The sequence below is a fragment of the Caretta caretta genome, chromosome 17 (genome assembly GCF_965140235.1).
Source record: "Caretta caretta isolate rCarCar2 chromosome 17, rCarCar1.hap1, whole genome shotgun sequence".
NCBI classification, from domain to species: Eukaryota; Metazoa; Chordata; order Testudines; family Cheloniidae; genus Caretta; species Caretta caretta.
In genome coordinates, this window is record NC_134222.1 from 5550545 (window position 1) to 5569869 (window position 19325).

Sequence of the window (19325 nt, forward strand, 5' to 3'; positions counted from 1 at the left end):
TCCCCTGCAAATTCTGTTGGATACTGGATTCTTCCCTTCCTGTCTTAAAGTTGTTGAAGCTATTTAAACAGTTGCTGTATTTCATACCAGAGATGGCTGAAATGGTTGCTGTACAAAGGTGGTATTTTAGGTTGCAAAAGTAAGCTAACAGTGTTACATACGTTACAGTTCCAGGGTTTACTGCACTTCTGCAGTCTCCTCAAAAGCACCATTTTAAGTCTCAGGCCTTTAGCTGCCATCTGTCTGGTTCAGGACTTGTGTTCCTCTCCCTCCAAAGGAGAATTTTAGGGTTGCTCTTCCTTTGCAATTCATTGTGCTTATCCCAGCAGCTAAATATTTTTTAAAAAAGTGACCACACTAGGCAAGGAAAGGTCTAATGAAGATAGACATGCTTTTTATTTATACTAAAGCAGAACCATGGAAATGAAAACATAGCTTGGATTTTATCCCCATTACTACTTTGGTGCTGAAGTATACAATTGCTCCAATAAAACTCAGGCTTGTTCTCCATCTTAGAAGAGTTTGAGATGGCCAGAAACTTTATCCACTATATCAGCTGGTCCTGGTCCAATACCTAGTACAGTCCGGGAGCCTGGTGCTATCTGAGTACGACCTGCATCTTGGATTATACTCACAGTCAGTCCCAGCTGTTGAGCATCAACAAGGAGTTGAACTAGCGACTCTTCATTAGGGGCTTTGAGAACCACTTTTGGTTGTCCACAATACTCCCACTGTTTAAGCAGCTCAGGATTTCTTCGTTGAACTTGCTTGTAGGCAGAAACTGCAGCATGAGAACACTGTGCTGCTACTTTACCCTTTCCCATCTTTAAGTCATTACGGACTATCAGCACCATCTTGTATTCTCCAGACTCTCCCATGATACTGGCTTCATTCCCCAGCTCATTTACAAACACAGGCATTTTGGCTTTGGATGGTCTAAAAAATCGCCCACGAATGCCCCAGCCCAGGCACACTCCACATGCGACTCCTGCAATTATGCTGAGGACACCCGGTTTAGAGAGAGAATCCATAGTAGCAGATTGGAAGATTGACTAAAACGAGAGATGTTAAGATTATCTTAATAAAACATATCCTTTCATTTTATATTATGCCTTTCATTGGAGCACCACCATACAGCATGGGACAGTGTAGTTATCAGAACGCAGATCACCTGAATCCCAGTCCCTATTGCTTCCTATTAGAGAGTACTCATCTAGGTGAGAATGTGTAACTCACGTTAACATTTTATAATATCTTAAGGGGTTTTTTGGCTTTCTGGAATCATGATCAATTCTTTATCATTGAGAAACAAAGGGACATACATAAAATGGAGAAACTGTTTCATTTTCATGTACTATGAGACAGGGAGAACAAAAGTTCCCAATCTGCCTTCTCTAGTGCATCAGAGTATTCTTACACATCAACAAAAGTGTTGAGTTCTGATTGCCAAATCTTCATTGCTGATGAGGCACAAGCCAGAAGGAACTCGGATCAACTTCTGGATTCCATCTGGCATTTATAGAGCTCCGAGTTAAAAAAAAAGTTTACTTGAATATATTCAGTAAATATTTACAGAACAGATTGGAGCTGGTGCTAGTGAGATAAACATGAAACCATCTTATGCCTTTTTTCTGATCTCTGGAGATGCCCAGCACCCACAACCATAATTTAAATTAACAAGAGCTGCCATGCTCAGCACCTCTGAAAGTTAGGTCATTGTGGGCCAGCTCTTGGGAGCGTAGGGAAGCCTCAGAGTAGTATTTTTCTACTGCGTGCATCCGATGAAGTGAGCTGTAGCTCACGAAAGCTTATGCTCAAATAAATTTGTGCCACAAGTACTCCTCTTCTTTTTTCACAGTAGTATGATGCTACATGGTTCATATACAGCAAATTCTAGTGTCTCAGTTCAGTGGACGAAAGACATGAACTATGTTTTGCTTTTTTTTCAGAATTTGCTTTGTGGCAACAATGATGGTGGAGCAGTACTCCCCAGGAAATGCATTGTTAGAAAGAAATTCTGCAGCCAGAATCTTGCTCTACTTGAGCAAATGTAAAAAAAAAACACCCAAATCAATGGTATCTGAGGCTTTGTGGCCAGAAAGCATTATTTGCTTTAGTAGCCAGTGGGGAAAAGCTGCTATAAAGATCTGGGAAGTAGGAACAACAAGTGCTAACTGTAGTACAGAAAATTTTATAATGAGGTCATGTTTCTTGCTCCATGGAGCATGCAATATAAGCGGAATCGCTCTCAGCACTTTATGATCCAGTGTTACAATTTGAGATTTTTTGTTCCCCTTCAATATAAGGAAAGTTTCTCTCTATCTAAGTCCCAGTGCGTTACGTGCTTTACATGTATAGTTTCTCCACAGTCCACACCATACTATACAACCAGATCTAGTGATTAGAGGAAGAACAGCTAGCTAGTCCCTACCTGTCCTGGGGCACCGCGCTGCACCCCAGAAGCGGCCAGCAGGTCTGGCTCCAAGGCAGGGGGCCACAGGGGTCCACGCGCTGCCCGAGCACCAGCTCCGTGGCAAATGTGAGCTGGGGTGGTCAGTACCTGTGGGCGAGAGCAGAGCATGCTGCAAAGCCTGCTGAACCTGTCTGGAACACCCTCTTGCACCCAAAATCCCTCATCCCCCCAGAGCCTGCATTCCCACCAGAACCCTCACCCCCACCTGCACCCCAACTCCCTGCCCCAGCCAGGAACCCCCTTCCTGCACCTTGATACCCTCATTTCTAGCCCCACCCCAGAACCTACAGCCCCATTTGGGGCTCTCACCCCCTCCCGCACTCCAAGCCCCTGCCCCAGCCCCAGCCCAGTGAAAATGAGTGAGGGTGGGGAAGAGCGAGGCAAGGGAAATGCAGTAAGCGGGGGTCGGGGCCTCAGGAAAGGGGCGTGGCTAGGGTTTTCGGTTTTGTTTGTACCAATAGAAGTTGGCAACCCTACTCCCATCTCTCAGCGTCTCCCAGGCCCCTGCGTACCAGGGTCCCCAGCCCACTCAGGCCAATGTCCCGTAGCGCCCCCACGTACCAGGGTCCCCAGCCTACACGGCCCCCCGGGCACAGCCTGTCAGTGTCTCATGCCCCCCGGCTGGGGAGATCCCAGGGTCGCCCCCCAGAAACGGGCCTTAGCTGGAGCGGGAACAGGAAGCCGAGTCACCTCACCTGAGACTCGCCTCCCGTTCGTACCAACGAGGTCGCTGCTACCTTCCCACCACGCGCGAGCCTAAGCCGCTTCCGGCCACTTTCCCTCAGCCATCGTCGCCCGCCTATGACGTCACGCCCTCACGTATCAATCGCAAATTATTTAGTCCGGGACGTGGCACATCTTAGAAACGTCACCCACAGCCAACAGGAAAGACAATGAAAAAGACAAGGAAAAAAAAAATCGAACACGAATATTCTGGCCCTAGCGGAAGTGACGTACACGGCAACTTCCGGGAGGCGCGCAGGAAGTAATGGAATCAGCGGTCACTTCCGGTAGGTGGAGTGGGCGAGATTTGCCCGCCCCTCCCACCCCCCAGTTCTGGGTTGGCTCGCGCCCAGCGGCAGCAGGAGCCGGAGACGCCGGGTGGAGAAGCCGCAGCTGGAGCAGGGTGAGTGCGGCTCTCGGGTCGATCCGGGTCCCCCACCCGCTGCGCTGTGGGGCCCCTGGAGCAGAGACCCCCCCCCCTCTCCCCGCGTGTCCTGCCTCAGCCCCCCTTCAGCTGTGGGCCTCCCTGCCGCGGCGTCCCCCGGCTCTGAGCCTGCAGCGGGGACCCCTCAAACCCTACCCCGTTCCCTGAGGCAGGAGGATCCGCCCCCTCTCCTCAGGGCCAGCCCTTCTTCCTACGGGGGTCACCCTGGGGCAGGGAGCCTTCCTCGGCTCCTCTCCTTCCTCCCCCATCACTGAGCATCTCCGGGAGGGAGCCTCATGGGCGGGAAGCGGGGGGGGCAGGTAACCCTGCCAGGCGAGCCCATGTGCTGTTTTCCCAGCAGAACCCCATGTGATCCTGTGACACTTTATCTGCAAGCCAAGTCCTGTCAGCCCGGCAGGAGGCGATGGTGAGGACTGGAAACTGGCTCATAGCCCGGGAACAGAGAGTGATGCTCAACGGCAGTCTGTGGAGCCAGGGCAGGTGTCCGGGTGTGTGTGTGTGTGTGCTGTATTAGGTCTATCCTTCACTAACGTCTTCATTGTAACTTGGCAGGAGCGAAGGGTCCACTAATGAAATTTGTAGCTAATACTACGTTGAGAGGATAGAAAAGTGTTAAAGAGGATCTGGATACATAGGCAAGAAATAACAGCAAAATAGGCTTCCTCTTGGAGTTGAGGGGAAGGAAAGTAATTGCAGCGTGCACATTCAATGGGAGGCAGAAACCTGAAGAGAGACTAAGGGGGAGAATGACCTGCAAACTAGACATCCGTTTGGAGTGACATATGGCAGTCAAAACAGGACATCATAGTACTAGGCTGCACGGGCGTAATATCATAGTGCAGTCAGCAGGGAGGCTCCATATGGCTCTTGTGTGATGGCTGCTTTGTTAATGGTTGGTTACATTACCAGAGAGAGTGGAAGATTTCAGGGAGCTCTAAGAAGAGGAACAAAAATGATTGAGGCTGTAGGGATTGACTCATAAGGAAAAAATTAAGAGCTAATTGTTCATAGCTTGACTAAGAGATGACTAAGGTTAGGGATGTAGCCCATGAATATTTAAAGCTTGCCACATTGGGCATATGACTAGAAGCAATGGGAGAAAAAAATAGGCTGAATTATGGTGAAAACTCCGTGCTAGTGTTGCTGCAGAACAGTCCCCCAGCAGACACACGAGTCCCATTGCTTGTGACATTTCAAACCAGATTGAACAGAACTCTGGAAATTGTAGGAAAAGGAATCCTTGTACTGGCCCCAAGGGGAATGACTGATGACACAATAAGTAATTTCTCTTTCTCGCTGTTAAAATTCTCTATTCCCTAATTACCCCATCACTGGGGATTTGCGTTCCTCACCCTCCAGCAGCAGGATTACCCATAACGCCATCTTCAGCAGTAAATGCCACCCTATCTATTATACCCAGGTAATAGTCTATTCCCTTTGGCTAGTGATCAGTGTTGGGCTTGTGTTGTGGACCCAGAATCTTAGCTCTTATTCTCTCTCACCAGAGCCAGTGTCATTTCGTGAATATGGCAGGTACTGGGCATTAGGACTCCTGCATTATCTTCCAGCTCTGCCGCTGACAGTTTGTGTGACTTTAGACAAGTTGCCTGATCTTGACAAAAAGTTATCTGTATGATTACTTTGGCAGCGACTACTGTTTGCACATGAAACGGAGTAATTCTGAGCACAAACTGCCAGTTATCCGATTTGTACTATCCTTGATTTACAGACAGGGGAAACTGAGCTTCAGTAAGAGATGTCACAGTGGGAGAACTGGAAATATCACTGACATATATATTGTACATGCAGTTCTTTTTCAGAATCTAGTTCTCTTCCGTGCCTCAGTAGGCTAATCTATAATCTAGGAAAATAACACTTGCCTATCAATTGGGTTTGCTGGTTTAATTAACTTTAGTAATGTGCTCTGAGCACCTTGGAGGGAATGTAGTGCAGACGAACAAAATAATGTTGCTTAAATTGTATTAAGCCCATCTAGGCATTTGCTCTTTGCCTTTACTTTCTCCTTTGGGCTTTTGATCATCTAAAATTATTACAGTCTTGATGGTGTGATTTCACACTCTGCAAGACTGTGAAAAGTTAATAAGTCCTGTTAGGGGTTGCAAACTTTCGTCCTGTCACAATGCTCACAAAGTAAATGTCAGATCTTTCTGATGCATGAATTTGCCCCACTGGAAAAATTCACATTAATGGCAACCCTCTCCGTCTCAACATCATATTGCTTTTGCGGTTTGGGAATATTTTTTTTTATTCCATGATAATCATTGTAACTGTTGGTTATGTGATTACTTCAGCTAACTTTTGTAGGATACAAAGTTTGGAAAAACATGTTGTGCAATAGGAAATGTCATCTTCTCTCAGCACCATCTCTTAATTTGGACTGAGCTTTGTATCCTCCTTTTAGTAGTTGAAGTTGGCAGTTCTGTGCATTGTCTATGAGCAGGGTTAAGAGCAGGAGAGTCAGTCTCTAGTTCTTAAATGGGGAATGGCAGTGGGAAAGGAGAGCAGATGGAAAGAAAGTGCTGACCTCTTAACTTCTGGCACGTCCATGTTTAAATCCTGTACTGAGAAACTTTTTTTCTACTTCCTTTATTTTAGTTCATCTTAATCACAGTTTTTAATCAGATCTCCCAAACACTTAATACTGCTGAAAAAGAGTAACATCTAATTATTGAATATTTATGTCTCAGTTTACATGGCTTAATATGTATAGGAAAAATAGCACATTGTGGAAAGTGCTTGTACAATATATATACTGGCGTGTTTTAGAGACTTACATCTGTTTACTAGGGGCAGCAAGATATTTATTTTGCTTTCTGGGTTAACCCATTATCTACTTCAGTTCTGACCAAACCTGCCATTTGGCTTTATTTCAGACCTGTGGTAATAGCAGTGCTGGACTGGAAGAAGCCAGCCTTGGTGTTACTGCCCCTTTTGACCTGGAAAATGGTTGCCATTTCTCTTCTGTCATTCAGGGAACTGAGATTTTGAATTGGCTTCTCAGTTCTTGTCCCCAGGTTGTCAGCCTCCCAGTGAGTGTGGTATGAGTGACCATACCTTTTGGTGTATGGATGTGACAGGAGACAACTTTTTACCTGGGAGGTAAAATTCTATTTTTTTCTGCAACCTGAGGATAAATACTTCTGCTCAGCCAGATCCCAGTGTTAGCTGGCTAGACTTCGGGTGTTTCAGGGATCTGAAAGGCATGCCCTTCAAGTTGGCTGACTCATTCTTCAGGAGCAGCAGTTCTAGTATAACTATAATTTTTTTTCCTAATTAAATTAATTTCTTAGCATTCCCTGCTGAAGAACCCTCTTCAAAGGAACCTGTTCCCCTTCTAGGAGGTCCAGAATTCACCTGTGTGACACAACTGGTGTTGCTGGGGTGCTGCCGTCCAGTCAAGTATGTCCTAGTTGCAGTGTCTCATGTTTTGAAAGATGTAGTTTGGGGTGTGGGAATCATGCAGAGCAGGTGAATGGGGAGACAAAGTCCCCAGTGGCAGCTGTAGAGTACTGCAGTCAGTGTTTCCCATTAAGTCCACTAGGAACCTCTCTTTTCTCCCTTTCAGATTTGAATAACCAGGGTATGTGGTTCCACATACAGAAGAGGCACTTCCTAATTTTAATGACCAGGCAGGCTTGGGCATCTGCTTCCTGGGACCAAGTGTCATCCTCTGATTAGAAAACAGGGTAGAGTCAAATCAACTATAAAACCCGTCTGCTCCACCAGCCAGTGGTTGGGGGTAAGAGGTTGTGAAGCTACAGGCTGCTATTGTGCCAGGACTACAGTGTTGCCCATTCATTCTAACTGTAGCCTTGCTGTCTCTTTGCTCACCCACCGTTAATTCCCACTGACATTACCTTTTGGCACTAAACGAATTTCTACCTTGTGACCATGTCATTTCCTGCCTCTGTTTGTATTATAAGTCTGTGGAAGCTGGTGATAGTCTGCTTGGCTGCTGTACTCTAAACTTTTCTAATGCATTGTTGAGTACTGTGTTAGAACTGTATTAAAAGCACTAACGTTTGCAGGTGGCCCTGCATGAACTGCTTTGTGCTTCTTAACGTTGGGTTTAGGTAAAGCTATGTACCTGTCTAACCACTTAAAAATGTGGTTATGTTCTTTTTTGAAGATTTCTCTCTAGTCTGTCACGTCTTGCTCAGAATCCATTATTTCTCCTCATATCAGGCTTTTCAAACCATTAATTCTGCCGAAGGGACTGTTCAAACCTTGCCCCAGTTGCTCTGTATGGATGGGCAAAATTGTGACCCTTAGTCCCGTCTGTCCTCCTGAGCCACAGAGCATTGATTGGGTGTTGTGTGTAATACTTGCCACTTAGTCTCTGTTTATAAGGTACAGTAGTATCTCACAGTGCTTTCCAAATACCAGCTTAATGTGGTAGAGGAAGAGCTTGTTGTCTTAGTGTGTTCTGGTTCAAAATCAGCCAGGGGGTAACAGTTTTTCCAGTGATGATTTGATATGTAACAGGCTTAAAGAAGCATATTCTGGTCACATTGTTAAAGTACAGGGTACTGGACTTTTACAGTAACTTGGCTGCAATACTTATTATGAGGTCTTTGAGGAGCCCCTCACATCTCCCTTCCTAGGGGCATGCATCATCCTCTCTCTTTGGAGAGTTAGAAGTGGTTTCGTCTGCAACCTATCAATGCCATTCAGAGCACTGTCTGTGTCAGCCCAGAGGAGTTCATTAAAAAGCAATTCAGGGAACTGGCACCCTGCTTCATGATCCACCCCTAGGTTAGGCATGTTGTCTCCTGTCAGCTTACAGAGTGAGGACTCTGACCTGTGATCCCTGTCGTGGCAGCTCTAGGCTGCTGGGCCAGCCAATTCACTGCTGTGTGGAAAAAACATGAATGGCAAAAACTCAACCTGAAACACTTTGAAAGGGAGTAAGAATTCATTCTTTTGTGAGGAGGAAGTGAGCCTGGCTATAAAAATGCAACTTTTAAAATCTCTACTAAAAAAGGTGAATAAAACGGGATTATTTTCTGAGTGTGTTGAGTTCCTGTCTGCTCCTTAACATGGAGTAAAGCCAAGTTCTTGCTTTTCTAATGGAAGAATTAAATTAAGCCTCCTTATTTACATTTTTTCCATTCTAAAATTCACTAGGAAAATGTGAAATTACAGAACTGTGGGGATACTGGTTCTGAAGTGATGTCCGTCCTCAGTTTGGAAAATGGTACAGAATACTAACATTCCCTATAATTATTCTAAATAGATTACTTTTTAAATTGTTTTTAAAGGAAATAACTTTTTAAAATGACTTCTGGGTATTTTAGAGGAGGACAGGCAGAGTTTGCACAAATAAGCACCACTGAAGATAACTTGTACAGCCTCAGTGGCTTGCGTTTTGGCTATTAATATTTATACAGTATAGATAAAAAGGACTAATGCAAATATGCATCACTCAGGTACTCAGATTGTTCCTGATCCTCCAATTGGAGCTGCACAGATAGACCATTTTAAACTATGCAGAGCCCTTGTTGAAGTCAGTGAGGCTCCTCACAGGCACAAATGTTCAGTTCATGTGGATCTGATTGTAGGATCCGAGCTTTTAATAACTGAAGTGGCCTCACTAAAATTGGAGGGCTACGAGCACTATGGATTAATTCTTTTTAAAAGGCATCCCAAAGTCTTGTTGAAAAGATGAAAAAGTTAGCCGTCGGGGGTTTTTTCAGATGACTTTTCTCAAGCTATATTTGACTAAAAATTGGAAAGTAGGTCTGGTGAACAGAGGCATGACCCATTAAATGGAAGCCTGTGGTCTTTAAATTACTTGTCCTTTCCTTTGGGGATTAAACAGTTTTAGCTAGAAGAGCGTTTTAGTACTGGAATATATGCACTCATATCAAAGTAACCCATTATAGATAGATCTATGGAGATTTTGAATGCCTTTAAGATGTGTCCTAATTTTTTAATTGAATGCTCCCCTTGAGTTTTCAAAGGATTAAAACATCTCAAGCTGTTACTTTTTATATTTTCTATGGGCTTTTGGGGGAGTTATTAACTGTCAAATTATGAATTGTCAGTTTTATATCATGTGATGAGCAGGCAATATCTTCCTCTATAGGGGGCAGAAGATCTGGGAGAAGAGCACTTACTTTGGTCTTGAATGTCTGCAGAGCTGACAAGAGAGTAGACTGTCCCATTGGCTTAATACACAGAAGAGGAGAAAAAGATCTGAAATACTGAACAGGAAGCTAAAAGGTATATTAATGTTTCATTTGCAGGCTGGTTTTTGTTCTGGCAGAAATTCATTCGTGAACAGATAATCCATGACTATCTAGTGGAGGAAACTATTTTTATTTGGATAAGAACAAGGCATTGTCAATCTAGCCTTCATTAAGGGCTTGTCCACACCCACAACGGGGCAGCAGTGCATCTGCCCTGCTCAGTGAAGACACTACCTGCACTGATAGGAGAGTTCTCTTGTCAGTGTAGGCACTCCATCTCCCCAAGAGGTGGTAGCTGTGTGTATGGGAGAAGCCCTCCTGTCGACACAGCGCTGTATATACCAGGAATTAGGTCGGTAAAACGATGTTGCTCCGGGGTGTGGATTTTCTCCACCCCAGAGCGACATAGTTATACGGACTTGAGTTGGTAGTGTAGACCAAGCCAACATTGTTGCCTTTGGATGAGTAATGAGTGTGGGAGTGGTAGAGGGAGGTAATTAAACCTAAAGTAAAAAGAAACCTTTGTTTTAGATCACTGTCTCTGCTCTCTGCATGTCTCTGCATCCTGGGCCCTGTTGTATTTACTGTGGAAAGAAAGGACTTTCATGTTTAATTGGTCATTTGGTGCTGTAAGAAGGGAAATGTTAGCTCTCAGTGGACAGAGAAACTCACAACTGGTCATTTGTTCAGTGCCTTCCTACTATTTTGTGTTCTGTGAGCAGGGTTTTAGTGGCCTGTCATGCTTGAGAACTGCAGCGAGTTATGTTAGGCAGTGTTATGAAGGTGAGTCAGACCCAGATGGCTACCTTTTAGTGAAGATGTTTCTTTCAAGGGGCCTTGTCATGTTGATGCTAATAGCATTTTCCATTAGGGTTGGACATTTGTTCCAAAACAGTGTTAAATATCTGTAGACTTCTAGTGACTACAGTCTAGTTCACTTGTGATAAATCACGTGGTTCATGTTTAAGGCTGCGATTCTTTCACAGAGATTGCAGAACTCACAGATTCTGTGACCTTCGTGACTTCCGCAGTGGCTTGTGCGGCTGACTTCAGGGCTACCAGAGCAGCTGGGCAGTCTGCTCAGGTGCCCCACGGCTAGCCACACTGGCTGCTGCTGGAGCAACCCCAGGGCCAGCTGCTCTAGCAGTCCCCGGGACCAGCTGCACCAGCCGCTGCTTGGGAGGCCCCAGGCAGCTGGTCCCAGGGACCGCGGAAACGGTATCTGGTGTGGCTGGCTCTGGGGAGTGCCTGAACAGCAGTCCTGGGGGTGCCCTGGGGACTGCCCGAGCAGCAGCAGTCCCAGGGCGGCTGGAGGCTGTCCGGAAAGTGATCCCCGGGAGCAGCAGCTGGGGGGCAATCAACCCCCAGCACTTGCGCAGAGCCCCCTGGAGCAGCGGGGCACCAGAAATAGAGATTTAATCGCTGGTATTTTTGGTAAAAGTCATGGACAGGTCATGGGTGGTGAATTTTTATTTATTGCCCGTGACCTGTCCATGACTTTTACCAAAAATACCCGTGACTAAATCTTAGCCTTATTCATGTTTTGTCACTTCTGTAGGGTTGTTGTTTCTATTAGAAGTGGAAGAGCAGGGGGCTTTTTGTGTCTTGTAAAAACGTGTCTAAAATTGTAGTTTTACATCATGTAGCTTTTCTCACATTGGTCTGTAGTTACTTGCAGTTTAAATTTAAATGGTAACGCCCGCAGTACATACATCCTACAGTGACAGAAGGGGTTTTTCCATTGCTGTAGTAAATTCATCTCCTCGAGAGGCAGCAGCTAAGTCAACAAAGAATTCTTTACAGGGGTTAAGGTCGACTTAACTAACCCTGAGTGAGGTAGCTAGGATGACCTAAGTTTTAGGTGTAGACCAGGCCTAAGAGTAGCCCTTTTAAAGACCTGTATGCTGCCCAGCACTGGGATAAGGATTCATGTGCTAATTTTAGGTTATTTGTCCTAATGAGGTCTTGGCCTTGGACTTACCCTGTATTGTCTTTGAAAACCATGAAGTTGTTAAAACCGTTTACTTGTTTCCCTGATGTTTAAACATAACGGGGAAGCTCTTCTCCAAAAATCTTAGGTGCAGTGATTAAGGGGAAATAAGGGATTCTCAAGAAGCACTTGTTTACCTCTTGCAGACTGGAGTGCACTGTTTGCTCCTCCAGACTGGAGTGCAAAGTACGTCTCCTGCATGACTTTCAGTCACTGTGAGTTGGAAGATGAAGATACCTTAGTGAGTTCCTGAGTGAATGGAACGTCTCCAGGCTGGTGTTTTTGGAGATTAGCTTTGGGTAAGCTGCAGAGTAGGGCATTCCAGCAGGCCCCAAACAATACTGAAAGGAAAGATTTTATACACCAGGCTGACTATGCTTTAAGTACAGTTGACTGGAATTCTAAATCAGGAGTTTTAATTTGGTTTTATTTTGACACTACAATAGTTTGTTGTTACGAATTGTTTGTAATTTTACTCCATAGTAACAGCCACAGTTTTTATGAGCCTTTTGTTGTTGCTGACAAAGTAACACTTTGACTACCAGTAATTGTCTTTGTGATGAAAAATGTTATGAATCACACTACAGCTGAATAGAGTATTGTGGGGCTGGTGGGCAGTTCGCCAAGAACCTTTTGTGAGTGAATCCTGGGATCGCTCTAACACACAAACAGTGTAAATAGCTCAGATGCAAAATGAAGGGAAAGTTGCCTTCTTTAACCCCCTATTTTGAATGATTTATTCCGCTGTTTGCCGGTCACTGCATTATATTAGGCTGCTTTCTGTCTAGATACGGAATGCATTTCCTTTTCAGTGCTCATAAGAGGTGAGGGTCTGATTCAGTGCTGGGGCTTAACTTGCTCATCGCGCACGCACCTGCACCCTTTTAGAGATAGATTTGAGCAGACTGTCCTCAGGTATCTTTTTCTCTTTGATCTGGGTGAGGCATCTCGGCATTATTCATTAAATACTTGGCAAAGGATCATAGAGGATGCTCAGCAACATATGAAGGGTCTTATGTGGACACCAGTAAATCAGGAGCTACAGTCCCTCTCTGGCCCCAATCATATAGGTAATACAGTAATCAATTTCCTTGACAGGATCAGTGTGTCTGTTAGGCCTCAAACAGATTAAAATGTCTAAAAGCTAAACTTGCTTTACTTTCTGCATGTGCATCCTTCCACTTTTTAATCACAGCGAGATGTTAGTATATTTGAGTGTGTTTGAATTAAGTAAAACAAAAATAACTTTTGAATTAAACAAAAACCTGGGCAAAGTTTGTCAACTGCACCACACTCAGACCTGCAGTGTGAAAAGCCCTAAATGCCCTACATCTGAACCCAAGTGCTTAAACTTGCTGCATAGGCCCTTACAGTTTTGCCATAGAGTAAATGTACTTGGGACCTTCTTAATGATTATGTAACTTACAGAAGTTTGCTAGGAGATTATATACATGCTTTACTGTAAACACTAATTTGTGTATTTGATGTAACATTACACAAAGCTAAGCCCTTTCCAAGCAGACAAGGTAAGATTTGCTCTCTGTTAGCTGGATTTGTATAGTACAGAGCCTCTATGTTCCTGGGAGCTGTAGATTTTTCCTGCCTTTAAAGTGTTTAATGGACAGCAGTGGAATTCAGCTCATTAAGCATTGGAGAATTGCATGGAAACTAGATTGTAGCATCAAACCATCAGAGCACTTTGAATTATATTGCACTAGCTCCATTTTATTGAAACATAATTAAGCAGAGTGTACAGACACAATCTTTCCCCACTGCTTAAAACTCTCCTAGCTTGGAGGCTAAAACTGTGCAAAAGAAAGAATTAAACTAAAATAAAGAATAAATAGATCTTATTTATGCAGTTTTGAAATGCATGTTGGCTACATTTGTCATGCATAATGCCTGTTGAATTTTGCTGACTTCAGAGATGAGCAGTCTTTCAACTTGGCTCTCAAAAACCACTTCCCTAAGAAAATGGTACCTGTATAATCATCAGTAAATGCAACTATGGTCTTCCAATTTCACTATTTCCCTTTGCAGCCCCAAGCCTAGTAAACCTCTCTTGCATAGCCAGTTAATAAATGTGGTCACTAGAAGTGATACAGTCTGCCACTTCGTGGAATTGCTGCCCTGCTGAAATCAAGAGATGGTCAAACATTTGTCCCTGTGTCACATAGCCACACCCATGCTATGTTCTGATTTGTACTGGTGCAATTCCACTGCAGACAATGGGGTTATGCTAGTGTAAAACTGGTGTGGGTGACAAATCGGGAGAGTCTCTGCCCTGGTAGCAGTTCTGAGAACATCCTTGAACTAAGGATTCTCATGTGACAGTATAGCTATGTTGTAAAGCTGCTGTTGTCCCATTTCAGCACTGTGTGATCCTTAAGGCATGGCAGGTTTTTGCAGCCTCTCAGGTATCTATCATTCTACAAAAGGAAGCTTTTGCAAGGTCACATTGCTTTGTCTGCTATTGGTTTAGTCCTTTTGGAACCCTTTAGCATTTGACTAAACAGTTTCTATTTGCAAAATAACTAGTTTAAACACTATGTTGCTCTTGCTCATTTGTTATTTATGGGGAAATATTGCTTGGCGGAAAGACTGCATGAGTGATTACTGACATTCGGCTGATTTTGTTCATAAAGCTTACATCTTTGGGCAGAGAAATAGGGTATTTAGTTAAAGGGATAACAACTTAAAATCACACTTCCATCTGAAAATGTTTCGCCAGCTAGTGTTACAAGTAACACATGAGACTCCTACAACTGAAAGAGATTAAACTATAGCATTAATAAAAAGGAAAAAAAGAATAACTTGGTGCATTTGCCATAGTCAGTTTCTTCTGTTTATGTGGGATTTCTTACACAGCAACAGTGTTGTGAAAAACATTTGTTAAAATAGTAAACAGAGATATGTAACCCAATAAAAGTCAGGAAGGGACATTTGGGGCAAGTCCTCGTATCTGAAACATATTTCAACTTATTTTTTAAATTGACTAGATTTAAAGTTTCTGCTTCCCCTTAAACTGAAGGGAGAGCCTCTCATTCCTGCACAGCTGAGTGTCCACTTGGTTCTTTTTTCATATTTGTCTTGAAAACTATTTTCATTTCCTACCAATGTGCAGTTTATATAACTATCATTTTAATAGGCTTCTCATGTCAGAAGGAAAAGGAGACTATCAAAAACTGTAAATCTTATTTTGTAAACCAAGAGAAACTTAACACAAAGAAGATGTTTTAGCTTCCTAGAGTATTTCTTCCAAACAATTTTCGAGAGGCTATTTTAAGATGCAAGAGTTAAATTTTAAAGTAGGGAACCTCACTGGATTGTGGAGGGAGTTTGTTTGTTTTATTGCATAAGAACTGTCAGCTGGTCAGTAGAAAATATCTGTTGCAACATTCTATTTCAGGCTGTCCTCCCACATGTTGCAGCACTTATACTCATGAATAAGAAAGAACGTAGTTGGTTGTTAAAATTCTGTAAGGATGAAAAGATGTAGACAGAAGAAAAGAGCAAATAATGGGGGAAATGTATAATTTTCAGATCACTTTAGAAGGAGGCAGATTTAGAGCATGTTTTTACTGTTTTTTTTTTTTTTTTTTTTAAATTTTAGATTGTGCTTTAGCAAACAAGGGACAAATCTATATCCTAGTTCTTGAACTAGGTTATTTTTATTAAGGATGTGAACTGTTTTGGTGGATTGTTGCATGCATGGTTAGCTGGTGGGCATGTGCCATCATGCAGTCTGATCTAGTTTCTAGTGTGAAGAACATCGAGAATATGGAAATATGGTTTCAGTAAGTATTTCAGAATTAATTTAGGTAGGGTTTTTCGATTTACAACTTGGCTTTGTAATTTGGTCAACTGCAAAGCCGGCTGGTAGCATACCATTATTTGTCCAGGGGCTGTAGTGGTGTGTGTTCTTTCTGTGTTCACCACACTTCAGTTTTGAACTCACATGTGTCACATTAAAGGTACCTAGTGCTTAAATTAACTGAAACTTGTCTTCAGTGGCAACTCATGGAACCAGTAAAAACGGGTTGCCTAGTAGAAGTGAAAGTTAAAAGTTGAGCAAAGTTGTACTTTGGGGAACGTTGTAAATAATGCAGGGATCACATCAGACTTCAGTTCTGCAGTTTAGGTTTCTGTGTGTGTGAGATATGTGGTTTAAGATTGGCTTTGCCATATTGGCAGTTCATTCACTTCCAACATTTATATAATATTGTATTGCAAGAAAGGTAAGCATGCTATGTGGGTGGCTTGGACATTGGCATACTGATGCAGGATCTCTCCTTTTCATCCTCAGAATAAGTAATAAATGGAATCTTATCTGTTATGGGTAATCATTATACTTACGCTTTTTTTTTTTTGGTTGCTATTAGATCCTCATAAGTGACTGATCTATGAAATGGCAGAGAATGGAACAGATTGTGACCAGAGACGCATAGGAATGATCAAAGAACAGCACAATGGGAACTTTACAGGTAGGCTGAAAATGGCTGTTCCTCCTCTAGTCTAGTCAGTCTGGTACCTTCAATTACCCTCAACAGACTCTGAGGAGATATGTGGGTTGGGAAACTTAGCCCAAGTAGAACTGAGGGGGAGACTGACATAGAAATATACTGCCTAAACCAATTCTGTATCCTTACCATGCACAAATCCTATTGACTTGAATGAGTGTATGCTTAAGAGCTGCAGCATCAGGTGCTACATTGAAGAAAAAAAAAAATCTTTTGGCAGGTATTTAGGTTTAGAAAGCATTCCAAGCAACTCAGCCCTTTGACACCAGAGATTGTACTCAGACAATGAAAAATCTACCCTGCTTTGGGAGAAACCCAAATTTTAATTTCTGAATTAGCCGTTCTGTAAACTAGTTTGCCATTTGCTAAAGAAGAATTACTGACAAAACAATTAGCTTCTCTTGGTTATTCTTTGCCGGTGTGTTTCTGTCAGTGGGCCATTTCTTTGGACTAAGATAGAACTAATGCTTAGCGCATGGGATCTTATTTATGGAAAGATAACCAGTTGGCTGCTTTATGCTGGATTTCATAACAATGATCATAATCTTACCTTGTTTCCTGTCAGCTTCATATGGTTTGTCTGTGCCAATGCATGCCCCTATGCAGTTTAGCATTCTGGATCTTTCTCTTTCCTTACCTACTTCGTCTCTAGTCATTGGTTGCCATATATATATACTCTGGACTTCACCATTCTGAAACCAGTGGGTGCCAGCACCATCTCTGTTTGCTTTGCTTCCCTTCTTTCTGTTTTTCTTTGGTGGAATAATCTCCCTCTATGTTTATACCATTAGGTTTGGTTTTGTTTTGTTTTTTTCCAGATTTCTTCAAACCACTCATTTATTGCTCTTTAACCAATTGTTCTCGTCCTCCTCACACTGTTTTGCTAAGTTTGTGGTCTTTTTCAACCCCTCATTTCTGGTATTGGTATCTGTTCATAGTCCATCGTGTAGCACTTTTAATAACTGTGAAGTGTGTTTGTTAAAGATGTTCTGTGAAATGCCAGAGAACGGAACAGATTCTGAAACCAAAAATATAGCACTATTCAAAGAGGGGGTGGATATCTGTATGGATAACAAGAATATACAAGATTTTTATATTAAAGTTATAGAAGGGACACACAACCTCATGCTTCAGCGGCTTAAATCAGTTTTTAACTAGTAGGGGTTGGAAAGAGACTCCCCTGGAAGGCAAGTGATTCTACATATGTCTATTATGGGGTTTCTTGCACATCCCTCTGAATCATCTGGTGCTGGCTACTGTCAGAGACAAGATACGGGACTAGAGAGAACCAATGTCTGATCCAATATGCAATTCATGTGTGAAATAAACTGTATCAGAGGTTACTTATAAGGCAACATGGACCAGTGTCTAAAACACAGGCCTGGAAGTCAAGTGACCTTAAATTCTAGTCCTGATTATACCGTATGGCCATGCACTGGCCTCTATATCTACCTCACAGGGGTGTGAGGTTTACTAGTTAATGTGTGTAAAATGCTCTGAACTTGTAAAGCACTATATAAATATTTGACTTTATTAGATGCACAAAACAATAGAAAAATCACTGTTAGTTGGAATATGAGGGTAACCAATCTATATCTTGGTTTGCTTCGTAATCTGTCTGTTTACATCAGTGCACACATGCTCTTCTGAGTGAACAAAATTCCAATTCTTCTGAAAAGCTTGGCAAAATCCTTGATTTACATGGTCCTGGACAAGTCATCCTGATCCAAAGTAGTTAGTTTTTATTAGTGTTTATGGTACTCTCAAAAACTGCACTAAATACTGCCCATAAAAATCCTTCCATTCTTGTTCTCTAACTTTTAATGTGTAACACCAGGGATTTTTAAACCATGTGCAGTGTTTAGTCTTATAACTGAATTACTGGAATGAAACGTCTCTTCACATTTATAATGTCTAAGTTGGTTAAAGACAGCAGGTCAAACAAAAAAGTGTGCTCTCTAGATGGGATCCCTATTTTTTGGTGGATTCACTTTGTCTGGGTGATACAGTGGATGGACCTTTATAAGTAACCATTCAAGCATGGTCTGAGGTTCTGTGCACAGTGAATGATGTTCTTCTCCAGTTACACAGTGGCCAGCAGACAAAACTGTGTAAAGAGCACATGCAATTCAATCCAATTTGATTGGAAATAGTTATGGAAGGGCACCAAATTAAAAAGTTCAAGATAAAATTTGGCTCCTGCAATGGGAAGTGGATATTGGCTGAATGTAGCTGTTTATGGAGGCAAGTAGTGTAGCCTCTTGCATAAAGACTTACAAATCCTAAGTTCCTTGCAGCCCAGGTCGGCACATTTCTTGTTTAAATACTTTCATGGCCATCAGTCTCTGGAGCAATTGGTCAGCTGAGTGGGGGAACCATGAGCCTTCCTTTGCTGTAGGTCACTTCACATGCATAGAGCCCCTGGAGGAACTCTCTACAAGGAGAGGAGGAGACACTGCTGTGAGCACAAGTGTTAATTTCCCAGAGAAGTTAAAAATATCATGGAACTTTTGGTTGGGGTGGAATGTGAACTGTCAGCTTGTTGATGTATTAACTCTTCCATCCATCTTCATTTCCAGACCCCTCTTTGCCATGTGAACGGAAGCGAAGGGACCGAGAAGAGAGGCAAAATATTGTGCTCTGGAGACGACCACTCATTACCTTGCAGTATTTTTTCCTGGAAACCCTAATAAACTTGAAGGAATGGACCATAAAGTAAAGATCACCTTTAATTTCCATCTCTAAGCTCTGTGGGGTGCTTTGATTCACTAGATCATTGTGGCATCTCACATTCCGTGATGGTTCACGGTTATAAATCTGTTTCAAAGAAAAATACTCTTTTTTTTCAAATTTATTTTAAATAAACCATGTTCTCAACTGCTCACCAAAACTTGTGTGTAAATTGCATTGATATCAAACTCCAAATTGCCTTGATAAATAGAAAAGAATCAGAGTCTTTATT

At 42.8% G+C, this 19325-nt stretch overlaps 2 protein-coding genes across 7 annotated transcripts in view; one reads left to right on the plus strand and one right to left on the minus strand.

The window, feature by feature from the left end:
* Positions 1 to 372: 372 nt before the first annotated feature.
* PTRH2 (peptidyl-tRNA hydrolase 2) lies at positions 373 to 3414 on the minus strand. The gene is made up of 3 exons (XM_048824051.2): positions 3169 to 3414; positions 2432 to 2560; positions 373 to 1052 (listed from the first exon to the last, which is right to left on the minus strand). The coding sequence occupies exon 3, from the start codon at positions 1029 to 1031 to the stop codon at positions 513 to 515; it is 519 nt and encodes a 172-aa protein (XP_048680008.1). The 5' UTR covers positions 1032 to 1052; positions 2432 to 2560; positions 3169 to 3414; the 3' UTR covers positions 373 to 512.
* Positions 3415 to 3501: 87 nt separating this feature from the next.
* The window catches only part of VMP1 (vacuole membrane protein 1), an 88412-nt gene continuing 72588 nt past the window's right edge, over positions 3502 to 19325 (plus strand). Inside the window, exons 1-5 of one of the 6 annotated variants that reach the window (XM_048824046.2) lie at positions 3503 to 3599; positions 7228 to 7401; positions 9751 to 9887; positions 16226 to 16327; positions 18943 to 19078. In XM_048824046.2, coding sequence (XP_048680003.1) covers positions 16252 to 16327; positions 18943 to 19078 — 212 coding nt within the window. In that variant the 5' untranslated portion in view covers positions 3503 to 3599; positions 7228 to 7401; positions 9751 to 9887; positions 16226 to 16251. Of the gene's footprint in view, positions 3600 to 4001; positions 4130 to 7042; positions 7062 to 7227; positions 7402 to 9750; positions 9888 to 15383; positions 15641 to 16225; positions 16328 to 18942; positions 19079 to 19325 lie in introns of those variants that run through there. The other 5 variants (XM_048824044.2, XM_048824045.2, XM_048824048.2 and 2 more) reach the window with 5 other exon arrangements.

What these genes read in the sequence shown, in the direction of transcription:
- PTRH2 (XM_048824051.2), bottom strand. Translation starts at nt 1,031, where the DNA reads ATGGATTCTCTCTCTAAACCGGGTGTCCTCAGCATAATTGCAGGAGTC.